The 19,087-nt window shown below is 42.6% G+C and overlaps 1 protein-coding gene across 1 annotated transcript in view; it reads left to right on the top strand.

The window, feature by feature from the left end:
* Nucleotides 1–864: 864 nt before the first annotated feature.
* The window catches only part of NOSTRIN (nitric oxide synthase trafficking), a 46,151-nt gene continuing 27,928 nt past the window's right edge, over nt 865–19,087 (top strand). The window contains exons 1-4 of the mRNA XM_016200303.2: nt 865–928; nt 6,693–6,778; nt 15,321–15,404; nt 18,954–19,016. Of these exons, the coding sequence (XP_016055789.2) occupies nt 902–928; nt 6,693–6,778; nt 15,321–15,404; nt 18,954–19,016 (260 nt within the window). The 5' untranslated portion in view covers nt 865–901. The remainder of the gene's footprint in view (nt 929–6,692; nt 6,779–15,320; nt 15,405–18,953; nt 19,017–19,087) is intronic.

Here is a 19,087-nt window from a genome sequence, read left to right as displayed (position 1 = left end):
TTGGTGTGATGACATTTCTTGTGGAAACTGGCAAGGGAGGCTAATCTCTCCATTTTGAACTGAGACCAAATGCAGTAAGAACCAGGGGGAAGGCGCTGAGATGCCCCTGGCCCTAGAACCAAAGCCCCAGCCCAGTTTATCGACAGCCTCTGAGGGCACGGGAATCTGAGTGATGTGTTTTTAACCTCAGTTTATCATTTGTCTCCACACATATTCCTGTATGCCAGGTAGGCTTGTCCAATTCTAGCCCTTTAATAGCTACTGCTTAATGTCGTGACTTCCAGTGATAAATTTCCTTCGGAGAAGCTAAGGGGAAAACATTATTAAGTGTGTGAATGGTGGTCCCTAAGGACCCTTCCTCTCTGTGGTAGGCAGTTAGACAGTCACGAGCAGAGCAAGGACTGTGGAGCAGGTATGGAAGGTCAGCAGAGGAAGACCCAGCGAGGCTCTCTCTCTCTCCAAGTCCAAAAGGCCTCAACATGTCCAAGCATCATACGATACAGAAAATAAAAAAACGTGACTAGTACAGCCAGCTGAGAGAACGTTCATCAGCCCTGAGGGCGTCCGAATTATAGAGACACTTTATAGCTTCTGGGCTTTCTCTCAAGGCCACACAGTTGAGGGCTCAGTATTCTGCCTGCCCTCTAAATATTTACAGAAGTCTTTCTCACCATCTCACACCAGCTGTCTTGACCCAGAGCAGTTCTTTGCTATTTCAGTAAATAAAGGAGATGAAAGTCCAGGGTGGGGCTTCCTCCTCAGGGTGCTTGACAGGATTCTGGGCTCTTTGACTGCAGGAAGTCTAGGACACGCCCAGCCTTCAGAGGGCAATGCGTCCCGAGTGTGGGAAGCTGAAGGCTGGAGCGCAGTTTAAAAGGACAGAAGCAAAACACATTTCAGCATGAGGGACCCACTCACAGACTGCTCGGTGAGTAACTTGGTGTAGCTTGGGTCTTTGTATGTGAGAAGGCGGGTGAGGGGTAGACTTATAGACTAAACTATTTTAACTTTAAAAGTTTGAGATGCTCAGGAGCTAAACATGTTTCGACACTGGCTGTGGGACAAAAATCTGTGGTTGTTCTTTGGTTCAATTTCATTGCCCTTTTTAGCAAATGACTGGGCAGGTGTGGTCATCTTCTATTCTCATATTCTTAGAGAAACTTTGAGCGGGTAGAGCATCCTATTTGCATGCAGATGGTGGCTGTGTAGAAAACGCTCTTAAGATACAGGCCAGCGGTGTCAACATTATGCGTTGAGTGATACACAAACACGCAGAATGTTGGCAGCCAGTTCTGAGAAGGAATTTAGGGTGGAAGGTTTTTGAGTATTTTCCCATATCATTGAGAGAATCAAGAATTGCCACGCCCCTCGGGAGGAAGGAATTCTTTGCAAGGGGGTCCAGCCTGTGGTGGTTCTCAGACAGGTTTACCAATATGCTTGTTTCAGTCCTGGGAGGGTTACCAAAAACAGGAGATGGATCAAAAGTTCAAAGACTTGTGAGGTTGTTAGCAGCAATAGCAGGGATGTAATTTAGGAAATGAGGAGCAGCGAAAACAAAGAAGAGGCTAATTTACTTAGGAAACAAAGTAATCGTGGATTGTCAGGGTGTTATCCCAATAAACAGTGCCAAGAAGCAAAAATTGGTAACAACAGAAGCAACGGGTCTTGCAAGTATTTTATTCAAAAGAAAACCAAAACTGTGGAAAAGCAGATAAATGGGGGCTGCAATAGAGCTACAGAAATAGTCTGGTGGGTGAGGGAAGCTCAGACTTAGAGAAGATGGACCTGTACCTGCTAAATGAGTTCATGAATCAGATGAGCTGAATGCTGATGAAGTCATAATGGCTAGTAATATTAATAATGGCAATGGAGTCTCAGCCTCCGCCTACTTTTACTTTTCCAATGAAAAAGTAATGTCTAATGTAAAAAAAAAAAAAAATCCAGCAATATGGTTGTCAATAGATTTGAACAAAGAACCCCCCCCCCCCCTTTAATTTACTCCAATCTTCTGCACAGGTAACTTTTTAAAGTCTTTTATGGTTTATTTGCTGTTTGTTTATTTTTTACTCCCTGCATTTGCTCCCTTGTAAAGTGTTTACTCCTTTCTCACCATTGATACTTTGATCATGGTTTTGCAAAGGGGTAGTTAAGTGGGACAGGGGCTGGATATGTCAAAACCTGGCACCAATAGTCACGAAAGTCAAGGCCAAGGAAAGAGTGAGATAGAAGAGAGGGACAATTAGGCCCAAGTTAAAAAAAATAAAAAATTAAAAAAAAGAACTGAGTGCCTAACATCCTCAGGAACTGGGAGAAATGTTTTCTTTGGAGCAGCCCCAAGACAACCCATGAGCACATCTCTGTCAGTTTAATGCTCTCTCCCTGGCATGCTGAAGGGCCCTTTTCCTCATGCCGAGCCACTGCCCCAAGGACTCCTACCTTGTCCACAACCTTGAAGGTTATCTCTATGGGCCCAGTGCCACCAAAGTAGTCTGGGAATCCAGAGGAAGTGGATATCCCCTCAGCCAGGGTTTCTAAATCCTCTCGTCATGGGCTCTTTACTTACTTGCAGTTGTTTCTGCTTCTTCAAGCGTTCGACTCGATTTCCTGGCGCAGTCCTAGCTTGTGCGTGGGGAACAACACTGGCAAGATGAGGCTGCAGCCTGGGAACAAAGTGAAACGTGCGGATGGGTTTTATTAGTATTAATGTGCCTTGTTAAATAAAGCAAATGAATGCTTTATGAAACACTCGGGCAGTTTTATTAAAAAAGAAAACGAAGCTTTAACCACCTGGAAAAGGTCCCATTCCATGAGCGCCTAGGGTTGCGTAGAACACAATCAATTCATAAAGCCTTAACCTGGTCTATGCCAGTGTGTCCATGTATGGAAATCAGTGGGTTGCGTGAGTTTCAATGAGAAAAGCATCTTTTTGTTTGCACTAGTTTATACCTGAAATTTAGAATTTCCTTTAATTTTTAATATAAGCAATAACCCAGTACCACCACTGAAGGGTCTGTGATTTTGTGACCAAGAAAAATCACATGTATTTTATATAATATTAAAGTTGTTAGCAGATATCTAGAAATATTGTTCACACTCAATGTGGTTTAGAAGATTGGGTAATTCTTAATCATGAAACACACATAATATTATGATTTTAAAATGTTTTCATAAATATATATCAAATATATTAGGTTTTTTTGTAATCCTATTATTTTATTTTATACATTTGAAAATATTATTCCGAGGGAAATAGGCTTCACCAGAATGCCAAAGGGACCCATGAAACAAAAAAAAATTTAATATTTTATTTTAGGTCATGCTCCAATGGGTAACATAGGCCAAGAGCTAGGCCATTCAACCTCAAAGAGCTGGGTCAGTGTCTATGATCAAATTATTAGTCACCAGGGTAGATGAGAGTAGGATGGGAAGGGAGGGGAATAGGAGAGGGAGAGCCAGAGCCAAGGTCAAGAGATTTCATCCCCTCAAAGCAGACATGTTCCAATATTTTCTGATTACACACACACACACACACACACACACACACACACACACACACACACACTGGACAAGATGGTCTCTGGGTTCTGCTTTGATATTTATGTAAGTCTGCTTTTCACCGCTTTTGTCTTACTCTGAGTAGATAGTTGTTTCTAAATAAGGGATTATGCTAAAATAATGGAAGTATTTTTAGAACTCCTTTATTTATTGATGTCACCTTTATCTCAGTGTGATCAGGGTTTGTTGGGAATTGTCCAGTACAGTATATATAGGGTCAAAGATAAAGATTCTCTCCATTGCTATTGCAAGCAGAGCATCCTGTTCTTATCTGATCACTAAATTAACAGCATAACGTGTTGAAGAGCTTCCAGGCCTGTATATGCCTGGGCGCACTGGGGACTGGGGAAGGGGTTACGGGTGTATCTGGGACACAGGTCCCTCAGCCTTGAATTGGCAGGGTGTGGCAGAGCTCATGGGCCTGTTGTCTCTGCCTGGAACAACTTTGTCCCTTTATTACACTGCCTGGTACAAATATCATTTTCTAGGTGTGCCATGATGTGAAAAATTTAGGAAGTACTAGTCTATTAATTAATAGGAAATCATCTTCCAAAATCTAAAACTGGCAGCTTCAGAGTCAATTGAAGCCATAAGATGCTCTTCATTTGAGGAGCCTCTTCCTTTGTGGCTCAGTTGGTTGGCATCCCCCCCCGTACACCGAAAGGCTCCTGGTTCAATTCCCCGTCAGGGCACATGCCCTGTTGTGGGTCGCTACAGGCTGGATCCTGGTAGGGGGCGTGCAGGAGGCAGCTGACTGATGTTCAGCTCTCACATCGATGTTTCTCTCTCCCTCTCCCTTCCTCTCTCTCTAAAGTAAATCAGTAAAATAATAGTTTCTTAAAAAGTTGAATTTGAGTATCTTTGGGAAAGACAGGAACTCCCCCTTTTGTCACAGGCACCCCACTTCCTGTAGTCAAGCATGTAGAAATATTCTCAGCTGGTTCTGTTCACAACTTTGGTTAGGGGCAAGGTTTCCCCTACAGACCCCATCCTCCCACATGGTGCCTGAGGTCACCTGTTCTCACCCCAGGGCTGTGGAATGCATACTGCCCTCAGGTGATAGTGACCGCTCATCTCAGTCCCTCCCTTCCTTCCTTCCTTCCTTCCTTCCTTCCTTCCTTCCTTCCTTCCTTCCTTCCTTCCTTCCTTCCTTCCTTCCTTCCTTCCTTCCTTCCTTCCTTCCTTCCTTCCCGGCTCTCCTGATGGGGGTTCTATTCCTTGCTCCCATTCTGAGCACCCCCAGACCCTCCACTCCATCTCTGCTTTGTCTTCTCCCAGCCCCAGCCCCAGCCCAGCAGGAAGCCTCACTCTGCAAGCTGCATCCCAGCCTCCTCTCTTGCACTTGCCCCCAGCCCCTGGCGTTTTTGTTGCTGGAGAAGGAAGCAGATAGGACATCACGTTAAAAATATACAGCTTTCTACTGTGTGACATTTCTGAATAAATGAAATAAGAAAACCACAGGACCTACAAAAATCATAAAATGTTATTGAACATAAAGTAAGATTTGAATAAATGAAAAGACTTCCTGTGTCCTTGGATGGGAAGTCTAGATGCCATTAAAAAGTCAATTTTCCCCAAATGATATATATATGCAATACAATTGCAATTAGGATCCCAACAGAGATTTTTTTTTTTAATTGTAATTAGATATGTTCATATGAATGAATATTGCCCAAGTATAGCCAAATACATTATGAAAAGGAAAACATAGTTGTATAAAGAGAGAACAGAAGCAAACTATTAATATCTCTATAACTTAGGCGGTGAATACAAAAGCATATCACTATTATTATCTGTATCATTACTTTATGAAATATAAAAATGTTTCATAATTTAAAATAAAAAGTTAAAAGACTGTGTAATAGGAATATGAAATATGTTCAGCTGCATATTTTAAGAACCTGAAATGAGTGGCTTAAAAAATAAAACATTCTCTCATCCGTAAAATAAGTCCAAAAGTAGAGAGTTGAGAGCTTTTGTGGTGGCTTCCAGGGCCATTAGGGACCTGGGCTCTTTTCTCTTACTGCTCTACAATCTTAGCACATGGCATCCATCTTCAAGACCATCCTCTGGCATCAGCCATCATTTCTAAGTCCAAGTGTCAGGAAAGAAAGGGAGGAACCTTCACTGAAACACAAAACTTTTGCCCAGGCCTCGAGAAGTAATTAGTCACATGTGTACACCTAAGGGCTACAGAGGCTGAGACACGTGCCCTGCTAAACATTTATCTATTTTCTTCTCATGATACCTAGGCGTGTTTTGTGGGATGTTATTTGGCGTTATGGGAAGAAAATGAAAGGCTTAGGGGAACTTAGTGAAAATGTTAACAGAGGAGTAAAAAAAAACTAAACAATTTTAAAATGCTCAATAAAAGTTTTCCATTGTACATGTAAGGGAAGGAAGGAAGCCTTTTAGTATCAAATCATTCATAGATGACAAGTTATTTTTACGGAAATAACAATGAGGAAGCTTGGTTGCCAAATAGTGATTTTACTCTCAGGTCCCTGAGAAAAGAATCATTTGTTTATGAGAAAGGCTACACCTGGACCTCAGCACAGGTATGCTTTGCTTACTCTGAAGAGTTTTAAAATATGTGAATCAACTGCTATAACTTTTTTAAAAAAAACTCATATTTCAGATGCTTGTGTAAAATCTCATTTTGAAAAATGCAACCAGCTGTCACATCTCCCAGATGGAAACTGAGAGGGTGTATTTGAAACAGGATCAGCTGACATTTACCCTCTCCATTCGGGCACTTAAAATCTATTGTCATCAAGGTCTACCTTTACAAATATAATTTTCAGAATGACATTGTGGCGTTCTAAATCAAATGAGGAAAACTTTCAGTTAGAATTCTTGAGTCTCCAGCTGGGATGAGTGTGGGAGGCAACCAATCGATGTGTCTCTCTCACGTAGATGTCTCTCTCTTTCTCTACGCCCCCTTCTCTCCCTCCCTTCCACTCTCTCTAAAAATCAATGGAAAAAATATCCTTGCGTTAGGGTTAACAACAACAACAACAGAAAGGTGTGCATCCCACAGCTGCTCGATAATGTATCATTACAGCAGCGCTCGGAGTTTACAGGAATTCTGTCTTTGGAAGTGCCCGTAATCCTTCTGTGCATCTTTTCTTTTTCAGTATAATCAAGTGTATAAGAACCTCAAGGAGTTTTCTCAAAATGGAGAGAATTTCTGCAAGCAGGTCACATCCATTCTTCAGCAAAGGTACGAAACGTGCGTTTGCAATAAGCTGCAGTTCCTCCTCTGTAGCTGCGGCGAGTGCTCGACCTGGAGGAGCGATTACAAGCTGTCCTTTCCAAACGCAGGGTTATATTTTGGTGCTTGAGAGATTGGCTTGAAGAGCTATCCTACTCTATTGCACATTTATCACTCAGGTACCATAAAAATCAGAAAACAGCAGGAAGTAATTCTGCTTGGGAAAGTCCAGTCAAATCTCCTCGGATCCTGCAGACTGTCTGTCACCCCCTGCCGAGGCCCGCGTTCCTCCCGCCCGCCCGCAGGTGCCATTGTTGTGCTCACGGTGACAGCAATTAGCAGGTGACGGATCTGCCTCCCCGGCGAGGGCGGGCAGTGTCTTACTCGCCTTTGCATGCTGAGCTCTTGCAGCCTGGTTGGCCGACTTCTTCAGTAAATGCCCAGTGAATGATTAGAAAAGTCATTCTAATCATCTGTCCACCTAATGGATGAAATAAAAGTCGCCATTTTCAGTATCTGAGTCTTTAATACTAGATGTGATCATGGATAGGGCTGTTCACTATGCTGAAATGAGCACAATGAACTCAGCCAAGAAGTTACAAAGATTTCTGCTTAAAATTTGAGAACCTGGGGACTGAATTGGGCCATAAAGACGTAGGCTGTTTTCCTGCCTCTAGAAAGCTCTGTAATAAACCACTCTAAATAGACCCTCACACTAGATTACTTATCCTTTTTGAGGTAACCCATTCCATGTTTCAGTGACTGCCTGTGTGGCCGTGAGAACAGACACGTGGGCTGATTGCTTCCTGCACTAGTAGGTCCAGAACAAAGGAAAACAGTCACTTTGTCAGGACTAAGGGAAGGTGCAGGGGAGCTCCAAGAGGCTGTCACAAAGAATCAGGTTTGTCAAATGAAGTCGAAAAGAGACAAATTTAAAGCAAGATGTTACTTCTGTCTTAATAGCCAAGTAGCTTTGATTCTAAGAGAGGAATAGGAGGGCCAATCTGGGAGAGCATTTCTTCTTTAAGAAAGTATTTTTATCAGTCTCGAAGGAGATTATTTAAAATAAGACCAGTTAACTATTGCACAAGTTCAACCCATTGCCTGGGTTAGAGAGTGCCTCCCTCCTGCAGATGAGGTAGAATCTGTACCCGTTCTTAGCTATGCACCTGACCTGGGCTGCAGTCATCTGGTCCTTGATTTTTTGCTGTTCCTGTGTTCAAAATTCGTGCCCAGTAGAGAGCTGCAAAGACAGAAGGCAAGTGACAAATTATGCCTGGCAAATAGACTCAACAATAAACTGAATACATTTGGGGGAATCACTACTCCAAAACTGTCTTGCCCAGATCGCTCTGCATCTCCACGTTCTGGAGTCAGAACGTTCTTTCTTACCCGTATCTCTATTGCAACTTCTGAGGGTTATGACATAGAAAATCATAAAGGCACATCCGGTAGCTAGCTTCATGAAAGATAAAGGGCCTCCTGGAATTAAGGTACCTGCCAAGTGAAATAGATTCAGTAAAGACTTGTACCTTGAATGAATAAATAAATGAAAGATGGTTAAGGGTTTACTTTCTTATATTACAGCCACAGTGTTAGAACAAGGTCTTTACTGTCCTTGGAACATGGCTCTGCAGAGCAGCTCTGTATCAGCGCTGGCTATAGGAGACAGCGTCACAAGCAAGCTGCGAGTGCAGAGAATGTTTTCTTTCCAAGCTCAGCTGCCTTCTTGCATTTGTTCTAATTGGTGGTGCTAGAAAATTACAGTTGTTATTGAAACACCATTTTTTCCGGGAAATTCTGCAATTCATGGTCATGCTTAGCTTCTTTTATCCAATTAGTTGCTACAGTTTCCTTTTTTACAGTTGCAACTCAGATTTATCCAGAGACTAAGGTGCCTCATGACAAAGTCATCGGGTTTCACGTTAACACAATTACAGATCCAATTTTAAAAGACAAAGACACATTCCCAGAAACCACTTATGAGTGTCTGGTTCCCTGCACTTTCACAGCTAATGTTAAAACAGGCTTTGATGGGAAAATCAATTGTTCCTTTGCAAGCAAGCTTAAGATCAGGTTTTCAAATGGCAGGTACCACTGGTGTGGACAGACAAACAGACAGGAGGAAGGGAGGAAAAAGGAAAACAAAGACGAAAGTGCAGTTGGTTGTTGTTTCAGCCATGATCCGTTGCAGATGCTGTCAACAAAGGAATAAATGACTAAAATAAAATCTTTGGTAAGGCCTCCCCTTTTCTACTCTAGCCACAGCCTGGGTGATCTTAATTCCCACAGCTTCAGCTCTTTTCTGCATACTCATGACTCTTGCAGGTGTATTACTAGACAATATATCTTATCTGTACTTCAAACCACATATCCACAGTCTATTGGACATTCCCACCTGTGTGTCCCATGAAATCACAAAGTCAGCCTATCCAAAACAGTCTCTTAGGCTTTCCCCCGAAGCTGGTACTCATGGATTTTTTATTTTTCTTTACCATGGAGACCAAGACCACTGCCCACCCAATCAAGCCCAATACCTGGGAGCCACCCATGACCCCTCCTTTTATCTCAATTTATGACCAAGTCATCATATTGCTTTCTTCTAAACACCTCTTATACCTTATAGCTTTCTTTTCATTTCATTGCCTCTGCCATTATTCTGACAAAAATCTCTTAATCCCTTCTTCTGTCCCAGGGCACTGCACAAAGGCACCAGGAAGAGGGGCTGAGTGAAGGCAGGAATTAAAACCACTCTCAATCCCCGAGTCTTGCACCCTGGCTCAGGGCTGTGTCCCTTCACAGAACCTTCTGTCTCTAATCCAAGCAAAGTTGCCTCAAGCAGGGGCCCTATCTCTGTCTCTAATTCATCTTCCACTCTATGGCCATGACCCTGTTTAAGACTCTTCAAAGACTTCCATCACCTTCAGTATAAAACTGAGCTTCCATAGCATTCTATAAAAGAGATCTGGGTCTTTGCTTCATGTCAAGCTTGTCTTTCTCTCTCCATCTCCCCATGATGCATGTTCCTCTCCAACTTACTGAACCACTTGCAGTCACCCCTAATGAGTGCCTGCCACCCCTCCCACACACTCCTACCCCTCATCATGGGTCCCTGCATCCGTGCAGGTTATGTCCTCTGCCTTGTGGTCACGTCTTCACCTTCAGTGCCAGGCTCCAGTAAACGCCATCCCCTTCTAGCGGGCCTACATTGACTCCAGTCCCCAGTCTCAAAAAAGTGCTCCTCAGAGACGTGGGGAGCTGGTGCTTACCTCTGACATGGCTCTCCTGCCCTACACTGTTGTTCTCTGTCTGGCACAGAGCAGGCAGGTGCTCAATAGAGATGTTCATTGAATGAATTAATGTATGAGTGACTGTACCTTCAGGCACTCATAGCTTTTAAGATGCTCAAGTTAGCTTATTTCTGAAGAGCAATAAATGAGTGTCAGAGAAATTTACTTACATAGTATATAGAATATTATTTTGAACAGAAGCTGAAAAAGAATAATAAAACCACAGAAAAGACCATTTATCCAGCACTATCTATAGATCAGCCACTGTATTAGATGTGTCTTATAGTTAGTCTTTTTTTACTTTAATCCTCACAATCCAGTGCAGTACAAATGTACTCTCATTTATTCCTAATTTACAGATGGGGATATGGATGAGATGATACATTTTGATTTCTACTAAGCCCAACCCAGGCTCCCTATAAGGGCATCTTCCAAGTAGAGAGGCAGTATGGGGCAGTGCTGTGGGAGTCCCATCACTCTCGGGGGGCCTTTTAAGGTCCTCTGTGGGTAGGGACATCAGCAGTTATCAAGCCCAGTGGCTTTTATTTTATTTTTATTTTTTTAAAATATATCTTTATTGATTTCAGAGAGAGGGAAGGAGAGGGAGAGAGAGATAGAAACATCAGTGATGAGAGAGTCATTGATCGGCTGCAGCCCGCAACCCGGGCATGTGCCCCGACCGGGAATCGAACCCTGATCGCCTGGATCCTAGGTCGATGCTTAACCGCTGAGCCACGCCCGGCCGGGCAAGCCCAGTGGCTTTTAAACTTGGTAGCACACCTGTCTGTGGGGAGCCCTTGGTCCCACTTAATTAGAACATAGTATTTATACAATATGGTGGGTTCTGTATAAAATTTGGTTTTCTAGCTAAGAAGTTTTGAAAACTACCCTTTTTGTCCATTTTTCCTGAAACTTCCCCCAACTCCTTTTATAAACTCACTCAGCTCGGGAATTAGCAGACACAGAGGATCTGAAGTTTTAGAGCTACCACAGAGGTCCATTCCCTGAGCTAGAAGTGAGCAGTGACTCAGTGGGAGTCTCAGACTGGACCCCCAAGAAGGGTGTCCTCCTTGTCTCACCCTCCTATTTCGTCTTCTTTTATATTGTTCTCTGGAACCAGAACTGAGACCATCAGTAATGACGAAGTGGGTGTTATGGGCCAGCCAGAGAACCCAGATGCTCATATAACAGAGCTTCCATGTAAAAATGTCTCTCAAGTTGCTAGCAACTAGCTTTTAAACATAGCCTGTTTATAAGATGAGCTTATGCTGCTCTTTCAAAAACAAACTGATAAAGCTTGGGTGGAAAACGTCAGCATACCAGGCCCCCAACCAGAAGCGGTTGCTAGTGGAAATTAGGAGGCCAGAGATGGGGGTGATATTGCAAACAAAGTTTTTCGTATTACTAAAATTCCTTCTTAATTCATACTGAAGGGAGGGTTCTGTCACCTGCTGTTTTCAAGCTTGAGAGAGCCTTAGTTCCATTTTATTCATTTATTTTTTTAATTTTATTTTTTAATTACAGTTAACATTCAGTATCATTTTACATTAGTTCCAGGTGTACAGCAGAGTGGTTAAACAATCGTATGCTTTGCAAAGTGATTCCTCCCCACCACCACATTTCAAGTACCCACCTGGCACCACATGTAGTTATTACAGTACTATTGACTATATTCCCTATGCTGTACTTTACATCTCATGACTACTTTGTAATTACCAATCTGCAGTTTTTAATCCCTTTACTTTTTTCACCCAGTCCCCAACCCTCCCCTCTGGCAATCATCAGTCTCTTCTCTGTATCTATGAATCTCTGTTTTGTTTGTTCATTTACTTTGCTCTTTAGATTCCACATATAAGTGAAATGATATGATATTTGTCTTTCTCTGTCTGACTAATATCATTTAGTATAATACCCTCTAGGTCTATCTATGCTGTTGTAAATGGTAAGATTTCATTCTTTTTTTATGGCCAAATAATATTCCACTATCTATATGTACCACAACTTTTTTATCTACTCATCTACTGATGGGCACTTGGGTTGCTTCCATATCCTGGCTATTGTAAATAACACTGCAGTGACATATAATGGTGCATATCTCTTTTAATTAATTCCTTGTAGACAAAGGGACCAGCTACAGTTTATTGTTTTTTACCACTTTTTAAAATCTTAATTTTATTAGAGCAGGAAACTCTAAAATTGATTACACGGTCACTTATATTCTTACAGTTTAATTTGCATTCTACCTAAAATATTGAATCTGATACCACTTATTTTCCATCTCTCCTTTCTTTCAAAAGTATAATTTACTTTAAATTCTAAGACAAATGTGGGTCTTTGACTTATTGGTTGGTCTTCATTATTACTAATGAAAATTTATTAACCTGCCTCCACTTGCTAAGAGGAAATCAGAACATAAATGGATTAAAAGTCAGTGCATGCCATTTCTCTGGACCAGGATCCTTAAAACTCACTGGGATATTCTGCTATTGAATTGCCCATCAGAAGATAAATACCTCATCAGTTTCACATGCACCAAGACAACCGCTTGGAGAGGGAATCTCAACTCCTATTAGGTAGTTATAGGGCCAGAACATTAAGCACAATGTTCTTACAAGCATGTTTCTGATTATTTTAATGAGGGAATGAAGATTCTAGGTCTCAGTTTGAAATTAGCTCTGCCTCTCTTGACTCCCTTTGCATGTGATAACTCTTAGGCTGGAAACCACGATAAAGCAGCTCCCTTCAAAGGACCGAGAGGCTGGGGGGAGGCGGCGGAGGAGGCTGCGCATTGCCACCTCTGCCCTGGGAAAACACAGCAGTCCGTTCATTTCTGTTTAGCAAGAATTCTGAAAAGATATATAGACATACTGTTTTATTAGACCATAAACACAGACGAGCCGCATGGCAGTGTTTGTTCAATTTACAAACATTCCGACTTGTAAAAATGACAGCTCTCTCTATGCCTGCCAGTTGGAACATAACTTCTTAGAACCAATTTCTCCAGGGAAAAATTTAGCCATTAACGTCTGTTAAGATAAAGACCATTCAGGGCCAGAGGTCTGGGAACCGTTCGTCTATAGGAGAACTCTCCAGAAAGGGGCCCAGCCACAGCGCCCCATTCCCCCTGTGCCCACCCCCGCCCTCCCCACCCCAGTTCCTTTCCATTCCTCTGACGGGTGGGGTAATCTGCTGAGGATTGTGAAATGGTCATGAGGATTTAAAATGCAAGAGGAGATTATTACAGCCTGCTTTGCTTGATCAGTTTGAATGCTAATCATAAAACCCTTTACTATATCGAAGGTGGACAGAGGATGCAATAAATAGTGACATTCAGAGAAGCCGTCCAACTCAGTCCCACCCAGAAGGCTAAGTTGGTGACAGTTGATGTCATAGATCCCTCCCTCTCCATTTTCCGGGCCCTTAACACCTCCTCCTCCCCATTTGGGAACACACCTTAACAGCAGCTCCAGTGTTGTTGGGAGAAGCCCCCGAAACTCATTGTCTGCACTGAGGCTGCTGAGCCACGAGGCGATTCAGAAACTCTGCAATTAAAGGCAAAGTGAGAGGCGGCATCAATCTTTAAAAGTACTTACCTTTGACTTGCCCCACCATTCTCCATCTCCAGCCTCTTCCCCAGTTTCAGAGGGGACTGGAGCGGCCAAGGAGGCAGGTTTGAATCCTGCCTGCCCAGGATTGAATCCCAGCTCTGTCACTTCTTCATGAGTGACCTCTGGCAAGTTACTGACTAAACCGTGCCTTGCTGTTCCTCTCCAGGAAATGGATAGAGTAAGAGTGCGTACCTCATGGGAGTTATCAAGGATTAAATGATACAACACACCTAAAACACTTAGAATGGTGCCTGGCATGTTGTAAGTGCCCAATAAGTGTTGAAGCTCAGGGGTAAAGGTGGCCAGGCTCAAAGCAGAAGAGCAAGAGCTTCTAAGTGAGCAGGACCCTCTCCCTTTTCTGCCACCAAAGCCCAACATTTCCCCCCAGGAGGATCTGATTAAGTTAGTGATTTAAAGGAAAAAAGCACTTCCTTCTGGGTATTGTTCTTTTTATGTCTGCTTAGCCTCTAGGACACGTTGTACGGACTGCAAGAACATTCTAAAAGTGAAACTGAATTCCGAGGAGGAGGCTGTGCCTGACAGCGTTAACCTTCCCTGTTGGGAGGCTCTCGAAATTGTGCTGGAGCCGATGGATGTGCAAACTGTGGTTCTTTTCCCCACACACCCCTGCTGTTTATCTGGGGTGTTCTGGATGTTTAGAGATCCTTTGGGGTACATAATAATAATCATATTTTAAAAATTAATATTCATTAGGAATTTGGTGCTCAGCTGTGAGATGCTTCCTCATATTTAATGCTCTATGTGCTGCTTCCAAGAAAGAATGCTGGGAAGGAACGTCCTAAAAAGGCCTCTGGTTAGCACTAGGCTAGGAAAGGGTTTATATGTCTAGTTATTCTAAGTGCTAAAAAGCTGTGTACTCTGTTATCAGGGCTGAGCACAGCTCAAACTTGTACTAATACATCTAAATAGCTCGGCAATTTTAAGTTTTTGAGAGAGGTGAGGTGAGAACAGACTTGGAGCAGAAACTAATTAAAAATTCTAACCAAGACCTGATGGAAAGTTCATCATTCATTCATTTACACACAAACCAACCACCTATTATGTGCCAAGCATTGTTCTAGGCCTAGATATATAGCAATGAACAAAACAAATTCTAGACCCTCATGGAGCTTACATCCTAGGCGTGGTCATAGAAGTACACTGAAAAAATATGTGATTAAGATAGTGATGAGTTCTAGGAAATAAATAAAAGCTGTAAGGGGATAGTAACAAGGATGCTCTTTTAGATAGGGATAGGCTCTGAGGTAGTAATGTTTGAACAAGTCCTGTTGGTGTTCACTTGAAGGAGAATGCCATATGATTATACAGCAAAAGGAGTAGCCAGCAAAGGCCATAGCAAATGCAAAGGCCCAGAGGCCGAATGGCATTTGGTCACTAGCAGAGCACAGAGAGCAAGGGGAAAACTTGTAGGAGAGGAAATCAGAGAGGGAACCAAGGGTCAGATCATACAGGTCAACAGCAATCGTTCCAGTCTTTGAGTCCCTCCTAAACTTGGGTTACTGCCATATTTTCATTATCATAAAACCCCTAATGTAGGATGAATTACTTCCTTCGTATGTATGTGGGGGGGGGGGGGGTAGAGGTGTTGCTTGATTTTTGGACAGCGCATCCTAACTACCCCTTTGCTAACAGGGCAAACTTGGAGTTTAACTATGCCAAAGGACTTCAGAAACAGGCAATTAAGCTGAACAAAGCATTACAGAACACAAAGAAAAAGTAAGTATATGAAAAAGAGGTAAGGTAAAATAATTTTTAAATATAATAAACAGTGTCATTTGTTTGGTTCCAGCTTCCTGTTATAAAGGTGGCAGGTACATCATGTCAAGCATGGCTTCCGGGTCTTGGGCACTTACTATGTGCGACACATTGTGTTAAATGCTTTTATAGATACTCTCACTTAATCCTCAAAACCCCTAAGAAGTTTTATTATGGTCCCTATTACAGACAAAGTCTTGAGTCTTGGAGGGTTTAAAACACTTCCCCAATCACACAGATTACGAGTTGCAGAGCTGCATTCATCCCATGCCTTTATGACTCCTAAGCCCATATATGTAATAGGTCTCGGTGGTGACGGTTAGCTTGGAAAGCAATGTCGTTAAGTTGGAATGTCTTGGAGTCAAAAAAGTGTGAATCCTGCTTTATTTCAACGAATAACCTGGCATCTCTGTGCCTTCATTTCCTCCACTGTTAGGTGAAGTAATGGTGTATTCTCCACTATGTGTGTGTATATAGGTGTGTATGGGGGGTGCATATTTAATGAGAAAATGTATGGAAAGAGATTAGAACATTGGATGCTGAAAAAACATTGGTTCACATCTTCCTCAATATTGGTATTCTAAAAATGGTCCACTGGTTATATTTATTACGAAGACTCTTAACTCTTGCTTGCAGATGGCAGGCTAAACGGGCAATGCTGTCGCAAAAGCCTCTTGTGATGGTGAATGAGAGGAAAATAAAAAAAGACGGTTTGGGGAGCTCATATTCTTATTCCTCCTTAGGCATCATCTGTAACTGCAAATGCTGACTTTGAATTGCTCTGACTTTTAACTTGATTTTTAGGATGGTATTTTAGTAGACTACGAAGGAGACTAGCACAGTGGTTGAGTAGAGACTTTATTTAGACTGCCCGGGTTTAAATTCCAGCTCTACCACTTACCAGGTAGGTGAATTAGGAAAATTTATCTTACTTCTCAGGGTCTATTTAAAGTGGAAATAAAGTGGAAATAAAACCTATCTCACATAATTGCTGTGAGAATTAAATGAGATGATACAAAAAGCGTGCTTACTACCTGGGACAGAGGCAAAGTCCTGTAAGTGTTCATTATGGTTTTGATTCGAATTATCTCCTACATGCGGGGAGATGGAGAAGGGTATAGGGATATAAATGGTGATGGACTTAACTTGGCATGGCGAACATACAAAACAGTGCACAGGTGATGTGGTGTGGAATTGTGCACCTGAAACCTGTATAATTTTGTTAAACAGTGTGATCCCAATAAATTCAATAAAAAGGAAAAATAGCCCTAGCTGGTTTGGCTCAGTGGTTAGAGCATCGGCCCAAGGACTGATGGGTCCCAGGTTCGATTCTGGCCAAGGGCACGTACCTCGGTTACAGGCTCGATCCCCGGCTCAGTCGGGCACATGCGGGAGGCAACCAATGATGTGTCTCTCTCACGTCAATGTTTCTCTCTCCCTCTCTCTATCCCTTCCACTCTCTCTGAAAAACAACGGAAAAAATATATCTTCAGGTGAGGATTAAAAAAAAAAAAAAAAAAAGGAAAGATAATAATTACCTTTTAAAGAATGAGAGCAGGGGTGTGTGCCGTATCGCGTTGCAGCCCTAGGATCCAGCGTGGTGCTCCCAGAGAGCTGGCACGTTCAGAATGTTTGGTTAACCGGGATTGGCACAATAATATTTAATAATAAACATTAATTGAACTTTTATCTATACCCAAATCTGTGGTAGGTACCTATATAAATAACCTTAATTATTTTTATTTTAAAAGTCCAATTAAGTGAGGGTCAGAGAAATCAAGTGATCCCTCCAAGCTCATATGGGAAACAGTGGGGAACATGTGAACTCAGACGCAGACCCCCCTGAGCCAGCACCCTCGGCTTCCTGCTCCGTTGCCTGCTCCTGTGAGGGGCAAAAGTGTGCCTAGCTTCCTTTTTTTTTTAATCCTCACTCGAGGATATCTTTTTATTGATTTGAGAGAGAGAGAGGGAGAAACATCGATCGGTTGCCTCCCATACATGCCTCCACCAGGGACTGAACCCTCAACCTAGGTATGTGCCCTGACCAGGAATCGAACCCACCACCTTTAGTGTAAGGGACAGTGCTCCAACAGAGCCACCCAGCCAGGGCTGTGTTCCTTTTTATTATTATTATTTATTATTATTATTTATTATTATTTATTATTATTTTATTATTATTATTTATTATAGTTTATTAGAATAGTTTATTGATTTTTAGAAAGAGTGAGGAAGGGAGAGGGAGAGAGAGGGGCATCAATGTGAAAGGGAAAATGAATCGGCTGCCTCCTGTACACCCCACATCAAGGACTGAACCCGCAACCTGGGCATTTGCCCTGACCAGGAATCAAACCAGCAACCTCTCGATGCCCAACCAACCGAGCCACACGAGTCAGGGCATGGCTTCATTTTTTAAAAAAATATCAACTTAATTGAGGTTTAACTTACCTGCAATAATAAGCATCCATTTTAAGCAGATGGTTTGGTGGATTTTGATGTATGTTACACTGTGTAGCCACCACGAAAATCAACACGGAGACCTTTTCATCACACAAAAGATCCCTCATGCCTGTGTGCAATCCCCCTCCCACCCAGTCCCGAGCAACCACTGATCTGCTTCCCGTCGATATGCATATTCATTCTGTCTTTTCTGGAATTTCCTATAATTGCAAGCATACAGTAGGTACTGTCTTGGGCCTGGTTTTGTGCCTGACTTTGGATATGCAGAAAATCTGGCATCCTTAGATCTAGTTCTCCCATTATCTGACTATTGGGTGCAACCTAAGTCATTTGAGGCAAAACCACTGCACCATCCTGATTTCAGTAAGGGCACCGACCTGTCCCCTTCCCCCGGCATCAAAGTACACAGAGGCCTCTGTACCTGAGGTTACTGATGCAACTGGACTTATTGTCCTGCCTTGTGAAGGCTGCTATGAGCTATGCCCCTTCCATAGGAGAAAACAGCATCACACTTCCTAATCCTCCCTCTGTGCTGCTGAGGACAGGGCAGTGTTATCCTTTTGTTAAATTGTGATACTGCTCACAGACCGTAAAATACCTGAGCTGTTGTCCTAAAAGCCAACAGGGAACAGGATCTACACCCCGACCCCAAGAACAGCACGCAGGACATGATCAGGGCTCTCGAATCTGCAGTCACTTAACTTCTCTGAGCCTCGTTTATCATCTGTGAAATAAGGAGCCTGAAAAGATTGTCCACAAGGGCCTTCTGCCCCTCGTATGCTGTCTCCTGTGTCTTCTAAATGCCTTCTCAGCCTTGGCTACTTTATTTCCCAAACTTCTACAGACATGAGATAGAAAATGAAAATCACAATGACAAATGACTGAAAAATAGCAGTTTCTGTAATGAGTATAGTGCAAATAAATATGTTGGCAGCATTTAGTCCCATGGAGAAATTGAAATATGATTAGGGATATGAGTGCAGTTGCTGAAAGCAATGAATCAGACTTTTTGGGAAAATGATGCACCCTTCTCCCCCTTGTTTTTGTCTCCAGTGGTGTCGTCAGTGCCTGGGCCTGGGTCTCAGAGGGCATGAAATCTGCAGCAGACCTGCATCAGTGAGTGCTCCCGCCCCAGCCTTGCTCCTACCCCAAAGGGAGTCGTAAATATTTAATGTGGGTGTGCTCCA

This window comes from Miniopterus natalensis, chromosome 8 (genome assembly GCF_054644295.1).
Source record: "Miniopterus natalensis isolate mMinNat1 chromosome 8, mMinNat1.hap1, whole genome shotgun sequence".
NCBI lineage: Eukaryota > Metazoa > Chordata > Mammalia > Chiroptera > Miniopteridae > Miniopterus > Miniopterus natalensis.
The sequence above is the reverse complement of the archived record's forward strand: the minus strand, read 5'-3'. Positions and strand labels throughout refer to the sequence as shown.